The sequence below is a fragment of the Rosa rugosa genome, chromosome 2 (genome assembly GCF_958449725.1).
Source record: "Rosa rugosa chromosome 2, drRosRugo1.1, whole genome shotgun sequence".
In the NCBI taxonomy this organism is placed as follows: domain Eukaryota; kingdom Viridiplantae; phylum Streptophyta; class Magnoliopsida; order Rosales; family Rosaceae; genus Rosa; species Rosa rugosa.
The window spans coordinates 46,656,250-46,679,845 of record NC_084821.1 but is presented as its reverse complement, the minus strand read 5'-3'; the positions used below and the strand labels follow the sequence as shown (position 1 = coordinate 46,679,845).

The 23,596-nt window shown below is 39.3% G+C and overlaps 2 protein-coding genes across 2 annotated transcripts; one reads left to right on the top strand and one right to left on the bottom strand.

Moving 5' to 3' along the window:
* Window positions 1–16,225: 16,225 nt before the first annotated feature.
* On the top strand, window positions 16,226–22,147 carry LOC133734702 (kinesin-like protein KIN-14N). The gene is made up of 16 exons (XM_062162314.1): window positions 16,226–16,897; window positions 16,984–17,128; window positions 17,213–17,322; window positions 17,410–17,529; window positions 17,633–17,815; window positions 18,509–18,718; window positions 18,805–18,879; window positions 18,991–19,137; window positions 19,208–19,346; window positions 19,428–19,537; window positions 20,011–20,172; window positions 20,326–20,537; window positions 21,080–21,161; window positions 21,266–21,370; window positions 21,465–21,569; window positions 21,805–22,147. Exons 1-16 carry the CDS (start codon window positions 16,706–16,708, stop codon window positions 21,982–21,984), a joined length of 2,277 nt encoding a protein of 758 aa, XP_062018298.1. The 5' UTR covers window positions 16,226–16,705; the 3' UTR covers window positions 21,985–22,147.
* A 76-nt stretch (window positions 22,148–22,223) lies between these two features.
* On the bottom strand, window positions 22,224–23,375 carry LOC133734703 (photosynthetic NDH subunit of lumenal location 3, chloroplastic). Its single transcript, XM_062162316.1, has 3 exons — window positions 23,019–23,375; window positions 22,527–22,813; window positions 22,224–22,437 (listed from the first exon to the last, which is right to left on the bottom strand). The coding sequence occupies exons 1-3, from the start codon at window positions 23,299–23,301 to the stop codon at window positions 22,339–22,341; spliced, it is 669 nt and encodes a 222-aa protein (XP_062018300.1). The 5' UTR covers window positions 23,302–23,375; the 3' UTR covers window positions 22,224–22,338.
* Window positions 23,376–23,596: the final 221 nt, after the last annotated feature.

The following is a 23,596-nucleotide window of genomic DNA, read 5'->3' as shown; positions in this document are numbered from 1 at the left end:
TACTCCACTTTCATTATTTTTCTTCCACTCATCATTTCACTCTTCTTTTTCTTCCCTATATAAACACCTTCTCCTCTCATTCTAAAACACATTCACAACACAACATCAAAACATCTCTAAGATGATCTAAGTTCTCTCTAGAGCAACCTCTCTAAGAGCAACTCCTCTCCTTCTCTTTCTCTTACCGGTGATCACACTCCTAGTCCTAGTTTTCTCAGAAGCCGACTTTCAGTGCCACCAAACCCTCTGTCAACGTACTTCGGTCCTAATCTCCTAGAGAGCCGATTGTAGTACCACGACCAAACACCAACACCAAGACACACATTCACAACACAACATCAAAACATCTCTAAGATGATCTAAGTTCTCTCTAGAGCAACCTCTCTAAGAGCAACTCCTCTCCTTCTCTTTCTCTTACCGGTGATCACACTCCTAGTCCTAGTCTTCTCAGAAGCCGACTTTCAGTGCCACCAAACCCTCTGTCAACGTGCTTCGGTCCTAGTCTCCTCGGGAGCCGACGGTAGTGCCGCGACCACAACGGTTACAGAACCAGCCAAGCAAGGGTAACGCCCTAGCAACCCAGCCAAGCTAAAGTCACGCTTTAGCAAGATCTCAATACTTCCCGGTGATTTCGCTCTGCTCAATCTGCAATATTGAGTATCGACTTGTGAACAAGAAGAAACTTCAGCAAAGTCCTCACCACGAGGCACAAAGAATCCCAAGACGAGGTTGGTGCTCTCCTCGTCTACAATCGTTTGATAGAAGTCAGGTCAAGGGACACCCCCGACGACCGCACCCGAACGGTGCTGGCACGCCCACGCAAGAAAAGAGACTGTTGACCAGCTGCAGCAAAATTGGAGCCAAACAATTTCTCCCTCCTCTGGCCACCAATCAACGTGCCACTTGTCCCATTCTCTTCGCCTCACTCCCCTCTCCAAGTTTGTGGCAGCTTCGTCACCTGGGTCGAGCTTTGGACGGCGTAGCAAGGGAGGAAAGAGGAGGCAGCGCTGCAATCTGGGGTCAACTTGGAACTCTCAATTCTGGCCACATCAGGCGGAGTTTCTTGAGGGCTTTTGGAGCCCAGAGGACATAGAAGCTTTCCCTTAGGGTGGCTTGCAACGATTCAAAGTGTGGAGGTCAAATTTTGAAGATTGGAATTCTAGGGTTCATCGAGTTTCAGAGCTTCCGAGGTAAATTCTGGGCATATGGCTTCGATTCAGAGGTTGTGCTAGTTATGAATGTTGATGTACATGTTGAGAGGAAGAGTTTGACATATGTCTCGCCGCCCAATTCAGAGGTTGACGACGGTGCTGCCACGGTCTGTGGTGGCGTTTTCCGGCGGCTTCCAGCCATTCCAATGGCAGTTCCTTGCTCCATTAGCCTCCATTCGTTGATACGAACATGTGAGTATGTTTACTTTTGTGTTTGCTCAACTTTTTGGTTGAGTTGGATTATTTGCGGTTTCGGTTCGTTCGCTTTTTGATCCGTGAGGATCCGACTGTTGGGTCGTTCTATTGTTTGGACGGTTTTATCCTAGAAGTGTTTCGGAGGCCTTAGGTGGTCTCCAATGGGGTTTCGTCTCAATTGACGTATCCTCGGTTTATAGTTCACGTGTTTCGAACTTTATAATGATTGTGTGTTCTGTGTTGTATTGAGTGTGATCTCGATGTGATTAGGTGATTGACGGAATTGTGTGAGCGGAATTTGGATGATTTTGTGCTTGTCTTGGTTTGTGTGAAGACGCAGCAGGATATGAAGGTGAGTAAATCTCACATTGTTTTAGGTAATAAATTTGTTATGTGATAATTTTAGTAGAATTAATCATTAGATGTAAAATTATTTTTCTTGCAAAATAAATATTTAATTTGAAATATATGAACTTGATTGTCAACGGTTCATGGGTAAGTAAAAACAAGGATTTGTTACAAATAATTTTCGGTTTGAGTAGATTGTGAAATATAGTAGGAGTTGTTTGGTGAAGTGAAAAACATTGTTTTGCCGGATTTGATCACTATTGGGCTGAGAGGTGATTTTGAAGAAAATAAGTGAATTTGAAAAGGGAAATGACGGCGTTGTTAGATTTATGTTTGGAAAGGAATATGTACAATTTGTGAAAATGTTGAGGTGTGCAAACAATATTTTGAAAAGGTTTTCGATATTGTTTTGAAAGTGGTGAATTTATATATCATGTGATGATAGCCAAGGTGGTGACCAATGTGGTGATAATCTATACAGTAGTATCAAAGTGGCGATAATCAAGGTGGTGATAATCTATACAGTAGTACCAAGGTGGTGATAATTGATGTGGTGATTGTTATGAAAAGGTTATGGACTATTGTTGAGTGATTGATGTTTGAGATTGTTAATGTGGTGTTTGGTGTTATTAGTAGATGAATGGTATTGATTTTTAGTTTATTTATATTATTGACTTGCTTGTTTTCTTTTGTAATCTCCTGAACTAAATTATATGCAAGGATTACTATTTTCTGAATTGATTGGTTTTAACGTAATCTCCTGAACTAAACGATATGCAGGGATTACTATGACTTCTATTGATTGTTTTTAATGTAATCTCCTGAACTAAACGACATGCAGGGATTACTATGATTTGCTTGATGTGCTTTTGATGTGATCTCTTGAACTAATTCACATGCAGGGATTACTTTTTACTTAATTTTGAATTATGAGTGCTTTACTTTTTCGAGAAGTGGTTGTTGAGATTTTAATGTTTTCGAAAGGTCACTGAGGTGACAATTATTCGGTTGGGATAAATGGGGGATGATATTGAATTATTGGAGTTTTAATGTTTTAAAACGTTACTTGAGTTTGATTGTTTAGTTGAACCTTTGTAAAATTAAATGCATCAGTTGAGAGTCAGAGTATGTGATTTTAGATTTTGAGTTAACGTACGTGAGCATGATATGATATGAACTTGATATTTTTGTTGTATAATTGTATAACGATTTGGTTAGGTTGAGATGGTTTAAGCATGTGCTTCTTCCTTGTTGTTTTAAGTTTACTCACATGAGCTTTCATAAGCTTACCGGGTTTGTTATTTCAACCCAATGCACTATTCAATGGTGTAGGGGTCTATCCTGCAGGGTGAACGTGATGGAGCTGTGGTCCATTGTCATTGCAGTCATGAGTTTAGGAACTTAATTGTTGTATGCACTTGTTAGTCTTCCGCTGTATTGTGAGTGGGATGGAGTTGTTTACTTGAATTGCTATTCAGTTTAGTTTGTAAACTTGATGTAATGTAATATAAAACTCTAAAGAATGAGTCTGTATTGATATTGTGGGTTCATGACATCTTTACTTGCTGTTCTTTAAAGAAATTTTTTTCTAGTGTTTTGTATTGATGTCTGAACCATCACGCCCGAAGTATTTATGATTGTTATTTGTTTATAATTTGTGCTTGAAAATCAGGGCGTGACAACTTGTCCTTCATAGTCCTTTAAAATAGTTGTTCCTTATGTGAACATCCCTTCACACACAGACAAATGAAAAAGTCTCTAATCTTTTCTTGAGACATGGGGTACCTACTAAGTAAGTTCCAAATGAACTATTCCATCAGGATGATGCACGACCCTTATGAAGCTCTAGCTCATCGCCACTATCATTATTCGATTGGAAACGGCTCCTTTCGTAGATCGAACCACCCGATGTCAATGTAGAATGAGTTGGAGTTGATGCTGAAAAAAAAAATAACAAAGTTAAAATCAAGCTATGAATGATCTCTTACACACTGTTAGAGATTTAGACAATCTTAAACATTGTTATATACCAAATATTCAGCTACCCCAAGCTATGGAATGATCTCTCAAATACTGTTAGAGATTTAGACAATCTTAAACATTGTTATATATAGGGCTGTCAATTTCGACACGATCCGATAACACGACTTGAAACCCGTACGAAATAAAGCTGGTTGAACCCGCACGATTAAAAAGTAGGTTGGCTGCGGGTCAACCCGTCATGACCTATTTAATAAACTGGTTGGCCGCGGGTCAACCCGCCAACACGAAGTGAACCCGTATAACCTATTTATCAAATGAGTCGGATTATATATTATAGGGTTAAATACTAGTTAGTACCCTATGGTTTAGGTCCAAAATCAATTCAGTCCCTGGACTTCTAATTTTATCAAAAACACCCCTGCACTTTCAATTTTGATCTAATAGGTCCAATTCGTTAATATTTTGTTATGAGTTCAAGTTATAGTTGGATTATTTGTTGAAAAACTATTTATTTTTAATAGTAGGACTCACTCCTAAATTGACTATGCAGACCACCTCGACACCACATCATAAAACATAGGTCATCTATGAGCCACTTTAACAAGTTAAATAACTCAATTGTCAGAAAACTAACAAATTGGATTTATTAGATCAAAATTGAAAGTGCAGGGGTGTTTTTGATGAAATTAGAAGTTCAGGGACTGAATTGATTTTGGACCTAAACCATAGGGTAGTAATTTGTATTTAGCCCTATATTATATGTAATATGCGTAGACGACCAATTTAAAAAAGTAATATTATATGTATATAAAGGTCAAATAAGTCTTTTTTTTTTTCACTTTAAAATAGGGTTACCACTTCACCATTAATACTATAAATTTCCTAGTGAGTTTACTCAATTTATGCATTAACACAACACGACCTATTTATTAAATGGGTTAAGCGGGTTGAAAATAGGTAACCCGTTTAATAAATAGGTTGGGTTTAAATTTTCGACACGATTATTAAATGGGTTGGGTTTGGGTTTGTCTCTTGTGACATGATATTGACTCGACACGAACCCAACCCGACACGACCCATTGACAGCCCTAGTTATATACCAACTTGTAAAAAACATCCTTTGGGGAGGGGCCATACCCAAGTTACTCCCGGCCCTGAAGTGGTAGCTCACCCGGCCACCATTTTAATTCTAGGGATTTTTTTCCACTTACTCCATTAAGTTTTTTTAATTCTCCCTTACCCATGAAGACTCTAATAAGATCTTTTCTAATACCCAATTATGTTTTTTTTAATAGACTATTATACCCTCACCCCTTTGTTACATAAAGAGACAGAGAGAGAGAATGGAAGAGCGAGAAGCTATAGGAGACTTTACCGGAGTCCGGCCACTGGTTGCTGGATTCTGGTCATCGGTCGTCGGAGTCTGGCCACTGGTCGCCGGATTCCTGTCACCGGCCACCTATCGCCTGAATCCGGTCACCGACCGCCACCCACCGGACTTTTCTGAAAACTTAGCCGAGATCCCCAAAGAGGTCGTCGGAGATCTCATAGGTCCCCAGAAAGGTTTATTGCCCCCCAATAGACCTTTATTGGGGGCCAATAGAGGTTTATGAAACCTCATTGGAAGTCTCTAAAGAGGTTGTTGGAGATCTCATATGGGGCCCGAGAGGTTTATTGGCCCTCTGAAACATGTATTGCCCCCAATAGAACTTTTGATCTCCAAAATGGGAACTAATCTCCGTAAAATTAGATAAATAAAACTTTGATTAAAGAAAAAAATAAGTAGATTACATCAATTCAAAACATTTATTGCCTCCCAATAGACGTTTATTGCCCCCAATAGACATTTAACAGACCTCTATTTTTCCCCCAATAGACATTCAAAACATTTTTTTTTCCCTTTTTTCTTTCCTTCTGCCCCCATTTCACTATAAAAAAAATTATAAAAAAACCTGATTTGGGCACCCAGAAAATGCTCTGGGCACCCACATCAAGAGTGGATGCGTTTCTCGCCAGTGCTTCGGAGCTTCGACTCCGAGATCGCCTACCAGGTGATGGACTCCGGCGAGGTAGCTCCGACCGGAGCTACTTCGTTATCTTCAGGAGTGGATGATGCTTCTTCGATCAGCGCCACAGACGGGAAAAAAAGAAAAGAAAAAAAAAGGCCAGATCGCCGAAATCAACCAGACATGTTCAGTAAGGCCAAGGAGATGGCGGAGGCATTCAAGTGGCCATCAGCGACGCGTCGTTTGGTCGTCGTTGTCAGGGCAATGGTGGTTGGGCTGACGGGACCGAACTTGTACGAGCTACAACGAAATCTGGGCAAGAACTCAACGCCGCGCCGGAGGTGGAGATCGGGGAGTGGATCGACCCCGGCCAGAGAGAGAGAGAGAGATCAATGGCATATGGGGTAGTTTATTAATTTGGCTAAGGGTAAAATTGTCTTTTTACTTTAAATTGGGTAGTTTGGAATAAAAAACTGTTGTTGGAGTAAGTGAGATAATTTTGGCTCATTTTGGTACTTTGGGTCAAGGACCCTCAATTCTTTGAAGATTAAGCCTTGTAGGGACTACTGTAAAACCAACACGGCTTAGGTTAATTATACTTCAATCGTTTTATTTGCCTAAGCTTAGTTGGGTAAATATCTAATTTGATTGTGAAAAGATAAAAATAATACCAGCTCCCAACCAAGGCCGTCCCAATATAAAATGAGGCCTAAGGCGAAATTTAAATAATCCCTCCTATTTTTAAATGGGAGTCTCAATTTTAATTTTTACTCATTTTGTCACCCCTTTTAGCGAAAATGCCCAACCAATAAAGAGAAGAAAAAAAAAACTTTGTTACTCAAGTCTAAATTACTTTAGCCGGTACAAAATGCTATAGAGTAAAGATGCCCAATCAAAAAGTTAAAAATTTAGGCCTCTGTTTATTTTCTTTGTGATATACGAACAACCTATTAAAGAAAAACTTTGTAGCTAGTAATCCTAGTATCACTAGTATGTAAGGATAAAGCTAAAGACCTATATGTGGTTAAAGTTTCTATTAATAAGGTTGTTGACTGATTTGGGTCTAATATATTTTCCTCATGTTATTTTACTTTCCATATTTGAATTAATGGACTTTTAAAAAAACTGAGGCCTGGTCCAGGTGAGGCCCAAGGCAATTGCCTTGGTTGCCTTACCCACAGGCCGGCCCTGCTCCCAACGGGTTAGTTTGCAAGTTATTTTACCTAGCGGCATTACAATAACAACAACGAAGCGGATCAAAAACAGAGATTTCAATACCATCACTATCCCTAAATTCATTGCCCACCCATCCTGCCATAGTCCATATTGATACAATTTGGGGTCTCTTATCCGTATTCCCCATGCATGGAGGAAATTGATACATCATTTTTAATTTTGCCGTTTGATTAGGTGACTTTGTATGTAGCATTCATTGTCACATATATAAGATGGTTATTACGTGATGGGAAATTCTACAATGTGTTAACGTTGACATGCATACAGTTGTCTTAAAGTGGTAAAATGAGTCCTCAAAATAATAATAGTAGTCTTCAAAGTGGTAACATGAGTCCTTAAAGTGATAAATTTTCTTAGTTACCACATGAGTCCTCAAGTGCTAAAATGAGTTCTCAAAGTAGTAAAAATAGTTGATTGATGAGAAATATTAACATATCATAGCCTTACCCGTGATGTACCAACTTAATTTACTCTTTTCCTCTATGCACTTAAAAGTCAAAACATGAGTTCTTTGCAAACATATTCAAAACTATATTAGTCAATAAACTTAGGCCCCGTTTTGGGATTGTTTCGCTTTTAAAAAAATCAGCTTTTGTTCAAAATTTTAGATTTGATTGTGTTTGGTAAATAAATAAAAAACAGCTTTAATTGAAAGTTATAGGCCACTCATAGCAGATTTTAGAAGCAGCCTAGATGTTGGTTTTAGAAACTGTTGTGGATCAAAACACACTTTGTAGTTGTTTTATGTACTGACAGCACTTTTAAAAATATTATTTACCAAACACGAAACTGTTTTAATTCACAGCTGATTATTTTCACAACACAGCAGCAACAGTTTTTTTTTAAAAGTCATAGCAATTTCAAACTAGCCCTTAAACATATTAAGATCAAAATAGTAAAATATCATAAAATAAATAAATAAAATAATATGAGAACCCCTCCGCACCAACTTGTCTATTTCTTTAATAAGCAATAACGGTTCTCATACGTGCGAGTGCTATGCTAGGTGTATGCAAAAAAGCTAGTATGTATAGAGCGGTAATTAATTGTTGACTGGAAAATTAAACCACACATAGTTCAGATCATTAAAACTCTCTTTGGACGGTGATTGAACTTTAATTTACATGTTGCAATCTTTTTAAGTTGCTTCCATTAAGGGCCTAAGGGCTACCTCGTTCTAGGGACGTCGACCTCACCATTAAATCAATAATGAGGGGATGTTTTGCCTTTGTTTGGGGTCAATGTTAATATACCATCAGAATCTGAAAAGTTCATATATAATATTAAAACTGGTTTGGTGTGCACTTACTTCTCATATGGTGATGAAGCCTCACTAGCTAGATATTTACAGACCTATATATATATATATCTTCTATACAAGAAAAGGGAGCTATATATTGGGTGTGTGTATATATTGATGTTCCTATATCTATATATAGACAGGAAGAATTGAAGTCTTTATTCCCATTTGGTAAAGAAAGGTCCTGACTCCTGATCAATATCTCAGAAGGAGCGCGCACATGAGTAGAAAAAGTGATGATAGCGCGTATATCACCTAATTCTTTTCATGGAGAAAATATTAGCAAATCACGTTCAGCATATTTCTTTTTACAAAGAGAGGGAATAATCGAGGGAGGGAGAGAGGTCTAGTTCATTAATAATTAGCAATGGCTGTAGAAGAAGCTTCTTAAAAGGTCTGGAAGACTAATTAGATAGATCAGAAAGTGACAACCCAGAATGCAGCTGAGCACCAAGAGATGAAAAGAAACACCACCAACTAGCTTGAATAATAATTAAGATAGGAACTTGCATCCTTTTTAATTGTTTGTTAACTTTACCAAAGAAATGGGCAGAATAAAGTTTGAGGGGAAATGAAAGTTAAAAATGCTTGGCCTCCATTTGACGCAAGTGAAAATGGTTTTATATATTTATCTGATGGATGATCGATCTGGTGGATAAAGTTTGGAGACTTGGAGCTGGCCTTTGGTTGCTTCAGCTAGGGTTAACAGGAATGAGCCATTTTAGTAATTAGTTTATATAGATTAATGTTATTAGTTTGGAATGTATTAAGTTTTTAATTCGTGCGTATGCATTACTAGGTTGCACGGTTGCACCAAATGTTTCTAATTGTAGAATGCGATCCAGCCACATCATTTATCCCTTAATTTCAATTTGCAAAAGAAAAATATAGATTTGTATTGGAACGACAGATTATATATGTTGGGAATTGGAATTAAGGGAATGTTGGCAATGAGAGTGTAAAAATCACTCATCATCAAATTATTATACACTCGGGGCAAAGTGTATGGCGCTTATAATTTCATTTGATATTGAACAATCACAAATGATAGGATTTGGCGAAGAACAATAATTTTGGAAAAAGTAGAAGAATGAGAGCGTCCCTAATACCAAGTGGCAAAGAACTAGGGGACAAGTGGATAATTTTTCTTAGTTTCATGAGCCTCTCCATCTATGACCAGTAGATTTAGACGGATACTCAAAATTGTTACAAAGTATTAAGAGATTCTTAGTTTAACACTTCTTTTTCATTAATAAGAGGGGACTCAAAACCCTTGACTTACCATAGACGTCACAACCAAATTTCCAAGCCCTCCTCAACATCTACATATAATTGTAAGCAATGTACTTCACATCGAGTGTACACCAAAGTTTTTTGATGAGTGATTTTTGCACTCCCAAGTTTTTTTTTTTATTTGTTTTTTTTTTTTTAACCTAAAGCCATTGAAGCGCATGTTCTTGATATAAGCCGATGGACGATGGAGAATGTTTTTCCCAAATTTGTTTTTTAGGGTTGAGGACCTTTATATATTCCTAAATGTGAATGAAAATAGTTTAAGAGATTAGTTTTTTTTTTTTTTTTGAACTCAAGGGGTGTTAGTTCATTAATAGTAAAGTAGGAAACATTACAAATATGACTCACCCAGACTCAAGGCAACGACAGAAGAGAACCATGAATGAGTAATCTAAAGTAATCTAGACTACACAAACATAATGTAACCATGAGATGAAGCTCAAATGCTGCAGAAAAAAATCCGACACTACTAGGATGACCTCCGACGACAATCAAGAGGCTATCTCAATTTATTCATGTTCTCAAACAACACCCTACTCTAGGGCACTCTTGAGAGTGCTTTCCTCCAACTCAGGAGCTTTGATGGAGGATGAGTTCTCCACCACAACTAAAGTTGGTGCTACTGCTTCGGGAACCTCTTCCATGCGACCTTCCCCAAGGGAAGGAGAAAGTTCAACTGCCTTAACATTTCTCTTCCGGCGAGGTTTGGATTCCTCAGTTTTCAGCTTCCTGGGCTTCAAACTAGTTGGTCTGGGGTTGTTCTTACGACCCGGAGGGCGGCCAACCTTCGCCTTCTTGGCAGGGGATACCAGAATAATCCCATTTTTATTCTTCAGGGCTAGTTCCGGCTCAAAGTCCAAAACAACCGAATTAGTGGGAGGGAGCACAACATCTGCTCTCTTACGCTTTGAGTATTGCACCAAAGCCACCGCAACAGATTTATTCTTCCCAGTAATGGAATATCAACATTTCCATCAACCTGCATGGGCTTCATAATAGGTACAGTTGCTGAAACTGGAATCTAAGCCAAATGTGCAGCTAAGGCCGACCCAGAAATGCCCGAAAAGTTGAGCGATCTGCGCGTAGCAGAAAATAAATTTTGTGTTGCAGACTGAGCCAACACCTCCGCTAGACTCGGAGCTGGCTGATTCGCCGATGATGAAACCCTAGCTGAGTTAGGGTTAGGGTTATGGCCGATAGAGACCACCACCGCCTCTGGGGCCCCAATACACCCCGATCGTTGGTGTCCATCAACCCACAGACACGATAGAAACCAACGAGGCGTTTATACCTGAATCTCACAGTAGCAGATGCTCCAGACGTAAAATCAGAGGTGGAGGGAGGGAATACCTGTCTCACCGGCGTGGACAAGACCTGTTTGCTCCGAACCCACATCGCCGTACCCTTTCAAATTCCTGGCCTGTCAAGGTGCACAACTTCCCCCAGCGTGGCTCCAATGAGTGTCACCGCTCTCTCAGTGACAAGAGCTTGAGGTAGTCCCATGATCTCGACCCAACCGGCACCGAGGGAAGCGGGACAGCAGCAACATCCTGCAGACCATCTAATTCCTCTATAGCGAGCGCCCACTTGCCAAAGAACCACGGACCGCCGTCAACGATCCTTAACCAGTCCTCCATTTGGGAGAATTGAAAAAAAAAAAAAAACTGTCCTGGTGTGCCCAGACAAACAGATGATTACCAAGCCCCCGAAGAGAGGTCATGGTGCCCATGAACGCCTTGGGATCGGCGCGACGTTTAGCCGTAACAAAAGCAATTTGCCCACCGCAAAGTGATGGGAGGACACAGCAGCAGTGCTAGCCGGGCAGCCCAGGCTAAAGGACGTTCGACCGTCCTCCGAGATAGCCAAGGCTGCAGCAAGACGAGCAGTGACGTGATCAACCATGGTGTAGAGGCAAAGAGAGTGCTGAAAGGAAGAAAATTTGAGAAAACCCTAGCAGATAACCCAAACCCGAAAACCTCTCCTATGTGAATGCGTGATCATGATTTAAGAGATTAGTTTTGAAAAGAGAATAAAAAGAAACTTAAAAATACTACAAAAAATTGAAAGTGTATGAAAATTATTTTTCATGAGTAAGGTATGCACTTTCTTCAATTAAACTCGTGAGTACATGATCTTTAAAAACGATAAATTAGCTCAATCTCTTAAGAACACATCATTAAGATAGCTCCATCCATATTTCATTAACTCTATGTTAATTATAAGTAGAGAAATTTTGAAGAATAACCCATTTAAGTATTCTAAGATGGTTTTTAACCTTATTTTCTAAAACAATTGAAAAGTAACCAAATGATATGTTGAAAAAATTTTGTGTACTAGCCGCGCACTGCAAGCATAGAGTGAGAGAGGCAAACCCTAGCCTTGTGAAACCCTAGACTGCTCTGATATGGATGCTGTGGATGAGATGGCTGTCTGCCTTGCAGCGTCGCTAGGGTTGGCAGATGGACGGAAACCGGTGGATCTTCGACCACCAAAAGGGGAGGGTCTGCGTCGGTCGCAGACGTATTTGGTTGGAAAGCTACTGACGGCCCAAGCATTCAACAAGCGCTCGTTCATGGGCATGTTCCGCCGTGCATGGAGACTTAATGGCTGTTATACGACACAAGCACACGGGGATCGATTTCTCTTCACCTTGATTGACCCCTCTGATCGAAACAGTATTCTTCGAGGAGGGCCATGAGGGTTCGATAGGGCACTGGCTGTGTTAGCACCGTATGATGGTGTGAGGGATCTTATGGTTGTCCCTCTTTCTTAGCTTGCTTTCTGGATTAAGGTCCGGGGCCTCCCTCCTGCGTTTCACTCTGATAGATGTCTTCGAAGATTGAGATGTGCACTGGGACGCTACTTGCAAAAGGATACGACTGAATTTGAGGCCGGAAGAATCCGGATATGGGTTGAGGTTGACCTACTTCAACCGGTGGTGCTGCACCGGAGTTTTACGGTGGACGATGGGGTGGTGGTTGATCTGGACTTCTTCTTTGAAAACTTATATGGAAATGCTCGGAGTGTGGACTACTTACTCATGTTGGACTACTTACTCATGTTGGACTCCCTTGCATGGGACCACCGCTGCCGGACATTCTGAACAGTGCAACACCGCCTGTGCGCCGGAATTTGGAGCGTATGTTGGCCAGGGTGGAGGCTGCACCAACGTTGGGACCATTGTTGGTTTTTGGGGCTCAAGTGCAAACTGGGGAATCTCCTAGTCTAGCTAGGTTTGCTGGACCGCCAGTGACACAAGCTCGAGCTCGTAGAGAGATCCGCATTCGATCTATATCGGAGCGTAGTGCTGCGGGCGGTGAGAACTTGGATCCAGATCGTACTGGTGATAGGATAGAGGCTGAAGAAGTGCAGGTGGTGGTGGAGAAAAATGAACCGGATCCGGGACAATTATCGACGAAGGAAAGGGTGCAGCAAGGGGATTTGGAACAGATTGTGGTGGCTGAGAATACTCAGCGCCGGAAGCGGGATGAGGTCGAAAGAGTGTCTCCAAAAAAGCCCCGGTTGAGTTTAGCTGTGGGAAGGATTAACCTGGATGCAGTGTCCATGGGGCTCTTGAAATTGAAGAAGGTGGTTTCATCTCCAAAGAAGAGGGGTAGGCCACGGGGTGCAAGAAACAAAGCCAAGATTGAGGTCACGGTGGTGAAGACTTCAGCTATGAAGAAACTCAAGGCGTCAAAGAAGGCAGAGAAGTTGGTAAATGGATTGCTTGTGTTTACTGTTCCTGGTGATGTTGGTACCTCTACCCTTGAAAAAGGGAAGGAGGTTTCAACTGTTTAGTTGGTTTGATTTAGAATAATGTCTATGCTAGTATAAGTGTCTCTATTAGCCTTTGTAGAAGTACCTTACTTTGATGTACCACAATTGCGTGCTCGGCGTTTAGAGTTAGGTAAAACATAGTGCCTACGAGGCGAGGTGGTTTTGTTAGCATAGACTACTCTGCGCTTTCAATGTCCAATCAGAGTAGTCAAAATCAAATTTGTACTATTCTTATTCTATGAACTAGGGTCATACAATTGGTATGAACTCTTTATTTTCAAAAAAAAAAAAATGATATGTGCCCCCAATAGTTTTATATTTGTCCTGAATTTTTCCATTCATTCTTTCGGCAAGTAATTTTTTTTTTCATTCATTCAATTACAAATATTTGTTCGTTCGTTCATTCAAATAAAAAAAAAAAATTTCATTCACTGATAATTTTTTTTCCTTCATTCATTCACTCAAAAGTTCACTCACTTGGATGATGAGGGAGGGGAAGATGAGGAGGATGGATGGATTTACCCATATAGAATAGGGAGTAAATGAAAATGAAAAATAACAATAGAAGTAGAAAAATAAGAGAAAAGAAAAAAAGATGAAATGCTGAAGATAGAGTGAGTATGAATTCATTAAAGATAATTAAGACATTTTTACTCACAATATGGCTATTTGTTAATTATTTAGAAAATAATATTAAAAACCAACTTAAAGACCCGAACTGGGGTCATTTTTTCAAAATTTTCTCATTAATATGCAACAATGAAAAACTGAGGAACATCGAATTCTCAAAAACTTTTCTCTCCAAAACCCTAGGCGGCTTCTGGTCTTCCGATAAGGTGTATGCCCGGTCCGACGGCACGCCCTCGCCGCGGCGTCGTCGGACGGGCTAGAAGGGACCTTGTGTCCGGGATTGCACGGTCCGGTAGGGGAGAAGGCAGCAGGGCAGCGACGTTTTTGTCCAGGGCGTCTGGGGGATTTATCGGCGACGGGCAGTGGTGGGCTAATAGATTGGAGTCGGGGCCGATGTCGCCTGACTAGAGGAAGGAGCGCAGACGAGCTGGGGGTGTTTCGCCGTGGTGTGGCGGGACCGAAGATCGCCTGAGGGGGATAACTGGACGGCGGCGTCACGACGATTCACCGGTGTTAGATCAGATCGATTGGACCCAAGCTTATCAGATCAGATCGATCACTGGGTTGGGTGTTCTGGTTCCGATCTCAGTAATGGAGTTGTGGCTAGCCGGAAGGTGGTAGGTGATGGTGGTGCTGCTGTCGGAGGATGGACAACAGGGGAGGCGCCGGAGCGTCATGTTTTCTGCACCGGATCTTGGCTTGGGCCGATTAAGAGTTGGGTCTGGGCTTTGACCCTTGACTCTGTGTTGGTCTGGGCTTTGACCCTCGACCCAACTTACTTTTCTATTTTGCTTTATTATTATTTACTTTCACTTTTAGTAAGCTATGGCTCTATGCCAAAAATAATTCCCTACCACTTTTGGATAGGGCGAAGTGGGCTTTGGCCCGGTATGCACACTCTGTGTGCCTTAACTGACCTAGTGAGGCGGCGAGCTATTTGCTTGATCAAATGGATGCAACCTCCTAGTGGCAGAATGAAATTGAGTGTCACCGGATTTATTTCCGTGCGGCAACATGGTGGGAAAGCTGCGTTATTTGTAATGATGCTTTTTCATGATAGAGTTATCTTTCCGGTATGTCACCGTTATGTTAAAACAAATGGAGTAACCATTCGCGCACTCTTTGCTAATTGGTGCTTGTTCGAATACATAGGTTTTGTGGAGACTCTTGGTATTATTTCAGGATGTTCTCTTTATGCTTATTGTAATATGGGGTTCAGGCTTTATGTTCTCCCTATGCTTATTGCAATTTCATTAATCAAGGCTTGAGGGCAGCCGCACCAGCCCCCTTTAAAAAAAAAAAAAAAAATTGAGGAAAATGAAACGAAATTTAGGTCATGGGAATGTATGCTATGATAGTATCTCTTATCAAGCATTGAAGCACATATTACTCTTTTTTGCCTTCTTGCTCATAAAATATGGACCCCTCACCTCAACTCTGACTTGACCCCAACAAAAATTTGTTATCAAAAGCTCAATGACCGTTTAAGATATCCCATTAGAATAGTATACCTCGGTGTTGTCCAAAGGATATTGATGCAACAGTAGGACTTGCCTTACAGCTTCCTCAAGCTGCTTCATGTTCGCATGGTGTCCACCCCCTATATCCTTGCAAGAAAATAAGCGATCTCAATATTATCCACCCAGTACACATCCATCCTCTTCCATCATGTCATATCCCATGTATCTTTTCCACCGCTTGTTCTATCTTCTGCAACACTGGACTAGCTCCATGCAAGGTATCAATATTAACGAGAAATTTTGAAAAATGACCCAATTTGGGTCTTTTAAGTTGGTTTTTAACTTTATTTTTTAAATAATTAAAAATTAACTATATGGTAAGTGAAAATGTTTTAATTATTCTCTATTAGACTAAGTTTTGGGCTTATCCGCAACAAACTAAACATAACCAGCATTTTAGGAAATTTTCGAGCCTATTTACATGGTTATATTTTTACTTGGCAATTCTTTTCACACTCCATTATACTGAGAAGTTTGTCTCCGTCAGTAACACCTTCCTACGTCGCATCATCAATACTATTTACGTTATTATTCCCAAGAGCTAAAATTCGATCTGAAAAGTAAAAACAAACTACAAGGCTAGTTTAGACATTAGCAGGTGAATGTTTCGTTTTTTATTTGGCCAACCCGCTTGATCCCCATTTCAAAATTATTCAAATCCCAAACGGCAGTAGAAATATACCAAATCTAATCTATCCAACCACCACCAATGACCAAGTAAATCTTGAATTTAAATTTTTTACTCTCCAAGAAAAATAAAAAACAAAGCTTTTCTAAAATTTCTGGGTTCCTTGTTTGGGGATCCTCCTCCTCTTCCTGCTTGTTGAAGCAACGGCTGGGATTACCCTGTTCGCTTTGAATACAATTCATGGCCCCACACCACACTTTCTGAAGAAAACCCTTTTCCTTCTTCAAATATTTTTCCCACAACTCAAAAACTTGGTCTTTTATTTCTCCTTATAGCCATTCCCAGCTTCCAGTTTTGGGTTGATTTTGTTTTCACATTTGGGTTCATAGAGTTTGGTTTTCTTGGTGAAACCCTTTTGTGGGTTTTGGAGAAACAGAGCTGGTAGACAAGTTTTTTCACGTGGGTTTTGTCAGTGTTGAATTGGGTTTCTTTGAAAAAAAGTTTAATCTTTTTGACAAATCTAGTGTTGTTGATGAAGTGGGTGTGAGAAAGTTTCAATCTTTGGGTGTGGGGAAACAATGGTGAGCACGGCGAACAATTGGAGGTTCCGGCCAGCCTATGCTATGGTGAATGGGGGACCCGACTTGGCTCCGAATAGCGCTCCGGCGAGCAATGCCGGGTCGGAGTGCGGCGACGTTGAGTTCACCAGAGAATATGTTGAAGCATTGTTGAATGAAAGACCCAAAAGGAAGGACAGGTTTAGTCTCAAGGTCAGTGCTTTTATTTTTTTGGTTTAATTGGATTGGCATTTGGGTGTTTATTGTTCTGTCATAAAAAATTTGGTTGGTTTTTCCAGGAAAAATGTGACTCTTTGACTGAATATATTAGAAGGCTGAAACCTGTTATAAGATGGTTTCAAGAGCTGGAGGGAAACTATTTATTGGAGCATGAGAAGTTACAGAACAGTTTGGAAGTGTCTGAGCTAAAACGCTCTGAAATGGGTATGAGTCATATCTTTGTGTTTTTGATATGAAATTTTCAAAATGAAGTTGTTTTGTTAAGTGATTGTACTTGTTTGATTATAGATCTCTTACTGAAAAACAAGGTAGAGGAATTGAATTCGATTATTGCCGAGCTGAGGAAAAACTATGCTTCTTTACAAGAGAAATTTACTAAAGAAGAATTGGATAAGATGGTAAGTAGGGTGGGTTGGATATCCAATGTGACTGGTTGAGTTTTGTTGATTGATAAGATTATTTAAATTTTTCGATATATCAATTAGGCTGCAATGGATTCTCTCACCCGAGAAAGAGATGCTAGACTCGAAATTGAGCGATCCAAATATTCCCTCTCAGATGAGCTTGAAAGAGTTCAAAGAGACCTCACAAGTGCTAAGCAGCAGGTAAAATAGAATATGCATTCCTTTCTCACTTTTTCCTTCTATTATGGGTAATTCTAGAATTTCCTCTTTAGTGCTTAATCTGATTCTTGGGGCAATTCTGCAGAATGCTTCACTCAGTGACATGTACAAACGACAGCAAGAATACATTGCAAATTTGCAACACTACAACAGTAAACTACAGACCGACCTCTCCGCAGTGGAGGAGGACCGTAAGCGTGTGGAGACTGAAAAGGCTAGTATGGTGGAGAATCTAGGCATGTATAGGGGTCAGCTTCAAGTGTCCAGAGTGAGTTTCTTTTTATAGACTGTTTCAGTAAGAAAATGTACGATTAATTATTCTAGGAAAGATATTGGCTGATCTATAAAATATCATTGAGTGATGTTTTTAGTCACTGCTGGAAGCTTGAAAGCGAATCATAGACTTGTAGATTATCATGGAAGTAAAATCAATCATTCTGATGGCTGAGAGAACTTCTAATGATTACAATGTTGGCAAAGGTGCCAGTCAGTTGTTAAACTCAGTAGTAAGGACCTGATTTTAAGTTCCCATTGGATTACCCTTCACTCATTTGGAGGAGACGGCTATCCTCCTTTATGTAGCAGATATGCTCTAATTGGAATTTTTCCTTGATAAGAAAGGAAGTAAGTTTGTGGTAATCAAGATCTTAATGTGTTATGACTGGCAATATTCTCCAGAAATTTTTTCATTTAAACTTTTAGTTGTTTTTTTTTTCTCCTTCCTTCGGTGGGAATTAACATGTAGGAAATTATCTTCTATATGCTTTGTTGTTGGAATATTAGGCCAGTTCTCAGTGTCTGTGGTCATGAGTTTAGGTATTTCATTGGAGTTTCTAGATGTGTATGAAGGATAGGACAATAAGATGATATACAAGTGGTTTTGCTTCCTGTGTTTTCTTCTTTTAGTAACTACTCGGGAAAAGGAACCGTTTGAAACTAATACCTGATAAATCACATACAGCAATGTCAAGATGATGCAGTAAAGCAGAGGGATGCTTTGGCCAATGAAGTTGCAAGCCTTAAACTGGAGCTGCAACAAGCAAGAGATGATTGTGATCAACATCAATTGCAAGTACAGAGTTTAAGTGCTGAATTTACAGAGTATAAAGAGTCTACTGAAAAATCTTGTTATGAGTGGGGTAACCTCACTTCAAAAAATGCTGAACTGGAGGTTGTTATATAATACTTATCTTTTTCTTATTTCGTTTTGTATCTAACAAAATTTGTTAACATAATACAATGTTGGGTTTTTTTCAGGCAAGATGTCTGGTACAAAGTGACCAGATAAAGGAACTGCAGGACCAACTAATGACTGCAGAGAAGAAATTACAGGTTGATAAGATCATTTTTTTTTTTTTTTGGGTGTGTGTGGAGTGCAATGTTTGAACCACTTGCCCATTATGTAGGTTAAATGTGTTAAGTATTGTTGTTTTCTCTTTCTAGTTGTCCGATTTATCTACGATGGAAAGAAGAGCAGAATATGAAGGGCAAAAGAATGTTATAAGTGAGTTAAGAACTCGCCTGGCAGATGCAGAATTTAAACTTATTGAAGGAGAGATGCTGCGTAAAAAGTTGCACAATGAAAACTTGGTAATTCATCTGCCATAGCTTTTATCAGCTAGAGTTTGTTTACACCTTACTAAATGTTCTCATGCTATAGGAACTAAAAGGGAACATCCGCGTATTCTGTAGAGTCCGACCTTTTTTGGCTGAAGATGATTCTAATACAGAAGGGAAGGTTATTTCTTATCCAACATCAATGGATGCTCTTGGACGGGGGATTGAACTAGCGCAAAATGGTACATTACTTGGAAAACAATGGTAGATTACAGTTTTTCTCTCGCACACTGTACTCACGTGGTTCTTGTATATGTCATCAGGGCAAAAACATTCTTTTAAATTTGACAGAGTTTTTATTCCTGATGTATCACAAGAAGATGTGTTCGAAGACATTTCACAACTCGTACAAAGTGCTCTTGATGGTTATAAGGTGATTAAAAAACTGTTGGGACTCCGTCTTTCAAGTTTCAATGACATTTCATGCCACCCAGTGCCTAAAATGCTTTTTTAAATTACTTGTGGTTTCAAAGTTCTCTTATTAGTTTTGATGGAAAGCTTTTTATAGTATTATCTAACTTTTATTTGCAAATGGTCGTATGTGTTTTGTATTTCATTATAGATATAATTGAGGATGCTAACAACACCCACATTTCTTCTACTCTGTTATACTGATTTTCATTTCTGTTTGTTAAATGAGTATCAAACGTGTAATGTTCAATGTCTTAATTGCAACATATGTATGCAACTATGCATGTCTGTATCCACATATGTCTGTATGCATGAGTGTACAGTATTTTGTTCTATTTGGTAACATATTTTGTAGCTTAGATGTTCTTTTGTAATTACTTTACCTTGCTAGTTATGTATAGATGGATAAGCCATGATGGTGGCTTCTTGTTTCAGGTTTGCATCTTTGCTTATGGTCAAACAGGATCAGGCAAAACCTATACGATGATGGGTAAGCCGGGGGATCCAGAGCAAAAAGGGTTGATCCCTCGTACGTTGGAACAAATTTTCAAAACCAGACAATTTGCCCAACCACAAGGGTGGAAATATGAAATGCAGGTGAGTGGAATCTCTCTCTCTCTCTCTCTCTCTCTCTCTCTCTCTCTCTCACACACACACACACACACACACACCACACACACACTATTAATCTAGTTGCGTGAAAATCACTTTTAAATCTCATTTCCTTTTTCCCTTGATGTTTATATATAGGTGTCAATGTTGGAAATCTACAATGAAACAATTCGTGATCTGTTAGCAACAAATAGATCATCTTTGGAAAGAACAGAAAATGGTACTGCTGGAAAGCAATATACAATCAAACATGATGCAAATGGAAACACCCATGTCTCTGATCTTACTGTTGTGGATGTGCATAGTGCTAAAGAGGTTTCATATCTCTTAGAACGGGCTGCTCATAGCAGGTTGCTAATTCTAAATGCTGATTTTTGATTTCTCCCCTATGCCTCCTCCAGTTGATATTTTATTTCTTGGTTTTTAAAGTGAAATTGTATATAAGACTATCACAAATAACTATTCTTCCCATGCTTGTTATGTCTTACATTTTCTACTCCTTTTGGGATGTTGGAATCTTTCTTTTAACTTTAACACAATGAAAATTGAAAATGCTAGTTGTTTTTAAATGAACAATTAGTAGCAAAAATAAGGTGTTCAATCGATCTATATAGATGTGATGTTTTTATCTTAGTGTTGAGGTTTATTTTTGATTCATTTCCCTCATTGTCTATTTAATCTGGTACCCAATCTTCAAGAAAGCTAAAAAGATGTACTTATTTCTACTTGATTCCTTTCTGGTCTGTAGTTCAATTGATCTATATAGATGTGATGTTTTTATCTCAGTGTTGAGGTTTATTTTTGATTCATTTCCCTCATTGTCTATTTAATCTGGTACCCAATCTTCAAGAAAGCTAAAAAGATTTACTTATTTCTACTCGATTCCTTTCAGGTCTGTAGGCAAGACTCAAATGAATGAGCAATCATCAAGAAGCCATTTTGTTTTCACGCTACGCATATATGGTGTTAATGAGGTATAGACATTCCTTTTCTCTATAAAGACTACTACATTGATATTGATCTTTTGAGTTACTCTCATATTTTGCTAATCTATCTTAATGACTTAATCTCATCTTAGAGTACTGAACAACAAGTACAAGGCATCCTGAATCTTATTGATCTTGCGGGGAGTGAACGCCTTTCTAAGAGTGGATCAACTGGGGACCGATTGAAAGAAACTCAAGTATTTTATTCATCTCCTATATTGCTTATATGTTAGTATGTTACTCGTTTTTCAACTTTACTAATCTTATGTTTTTGCTTTTGAATTTTATTAGGCCATCAACAAGAGTCTGTCATCTTTAAGTGACGTTATATTTGCCTTGGCAAAGAAGGAGGATCACGTTCCATTTAGGAACTCAAAGCTTACATATCTTCTTCAGGTTATTGTTTACTTGTTTAAGCGATATATGGAAATGATTATTAGGTTATTGTTTATCATTGTATTCCATCCATCCCATATTTCCTTCTTGAAAGGTCTGGAATCTGATAGTTAATTGCACTTGAATGGTGAAAAAGCTTGAAGCTTTTTGCTTATTGTGGTTTCATGTTGACCATATTCTGTGCTTGCTGGGGTTATTTAAGAAATTCTAATTCTTGAAATCAAATTTTGACCAGCCATGTCTAGGAGGGGATTCGAAGACATTGATGTTTGTAAACATTGCTCCTGATCCCTCCTCAGTGGGTGAATCACTCTGTTCACTTCGTTTTGCTGCACGTGTAAATGCTTGTGAAATTGGGGTTCCACGACGTCAGACTTACACAAGAACTTCAGATTCACGTTTGAGCTATGGTTGATCATTTTTGTTAAATTTAATGAATCAATCATTTGTATTAGTAGGAAGCGTCATAAAGTGAAATTTGAGAATGGTTCTAGCATAGGCTTATTTGTATAGTAACAAGATGTGTATTTCTTATCAGCTAAACATGGGAGAATTCTTTATTCTTCGCATTTCTCTGAGCTTGACTGCATTCTCCTCAAGTACTAATTTTGATTGCTCGGTCTGTTACGATGTTTAAGTAAATGCAACTAGAAGTACAAAATAGAATGAGTCATTGTTGTAGCCAGAGTGTGAACTTAGAAATTGATGGAAATAAATGTGCCTTTGTGACTAAATTTGCTTTTTATCGAATGGCATGAAATTGAGTGATTCATGCCATTCGATCCATGACCTCTTGGAGAATAACTGTTGTGTCTCGATAATATGTTTCAGTCTCGGACAGGTTCCTTTGCTTCACAGCACCATCAAGCTGTTAACACAGAGAAAGAGAATGTTGTCATTACTTGAATTGCTGCACAAACCTAAGACAAAAAATTATGTGTTCGTTTATTTTGGTACCTTTTCGACGGTGTTGAACAATCTGTTAGCGAGGTCAGTGAGAGGTTGCTTCTCAGTGACTGGAGCTGCAGTGATAACTTTATCAAAATCAAAGTACATGAATGTGGATTTAAGTCGCAGATACTTTTGGACATAGTTGAGTGTATCTTGTGCAATCAAATCTGCCATAGCCAGGAGATCAAAAGCATACTTCTTAAGCCTGTACTTTCTCCCTTTGGTTCCAATGTCTGCCATATAGAGATGATTCTTTAGAAATGACCGCGTCCCCGTCTTCTCATTTGCAATTTCTGTAACAAAATCATGCTCAGTAAACTGTCATGAACTCAGAACCTATGACAACTGAAGCTTTCATACCATGTTAAGTAACGTTTAGACCCCAAAAGCCCAAACTGTTAGACAACATGCATGTTCAAGCTACAAGTAGCACATTTCTAAAACTGTTGGGCAACATGCATGTTCAAGCTACTAGCAGCACATTGCTAGAAAACTTACTGTTATCAGCAGAAGGAACTGGCAGAGGGCCATCTAACCAGAACCCGTTGTTGCCTTCGGCAAGAGCGGCTCCACTTGAGGAGTTCCCAACAATTGCAATAGAGGCAAGGCCTAATGCCAGCCTTCTTGTAGTTTGTAGTGGCTGTTCCAGAAGATCATGATCTTTTTTCTTGCCTAGACATCCAATAATGCCAACTCGCTTTTGGGTTTTTTGAATGCTTGGAAGCCTTGGTAGAACTGGCAGTGTTTCAGAGACTCCATTTAAGTTTGCTAACTGAGCCATGGAGAATGGAAATGGCAGGTGTTGGGGAAAAGAGAGAGTGGGTGGCAAGAATTTCAGTTATATCCTTTTGGAAGTTGCAGGCTACTACTGACCACCAGAAGGATATCCTCACTGGGGGATTATTTGGTAATTGAGTAAACTCGCTAACAATGTATGAAAGCCCAAGTGAATGCAAGAAGGTCCACTGGCCCAAATGGCCAATATGATTTTTTAAGAAAAAGAAAACCCTCCAGAGTCGAGAGTCGAGACCAACAAAAATAAGATAAAAATTCTGAATTGGCATATGAAACTTTAG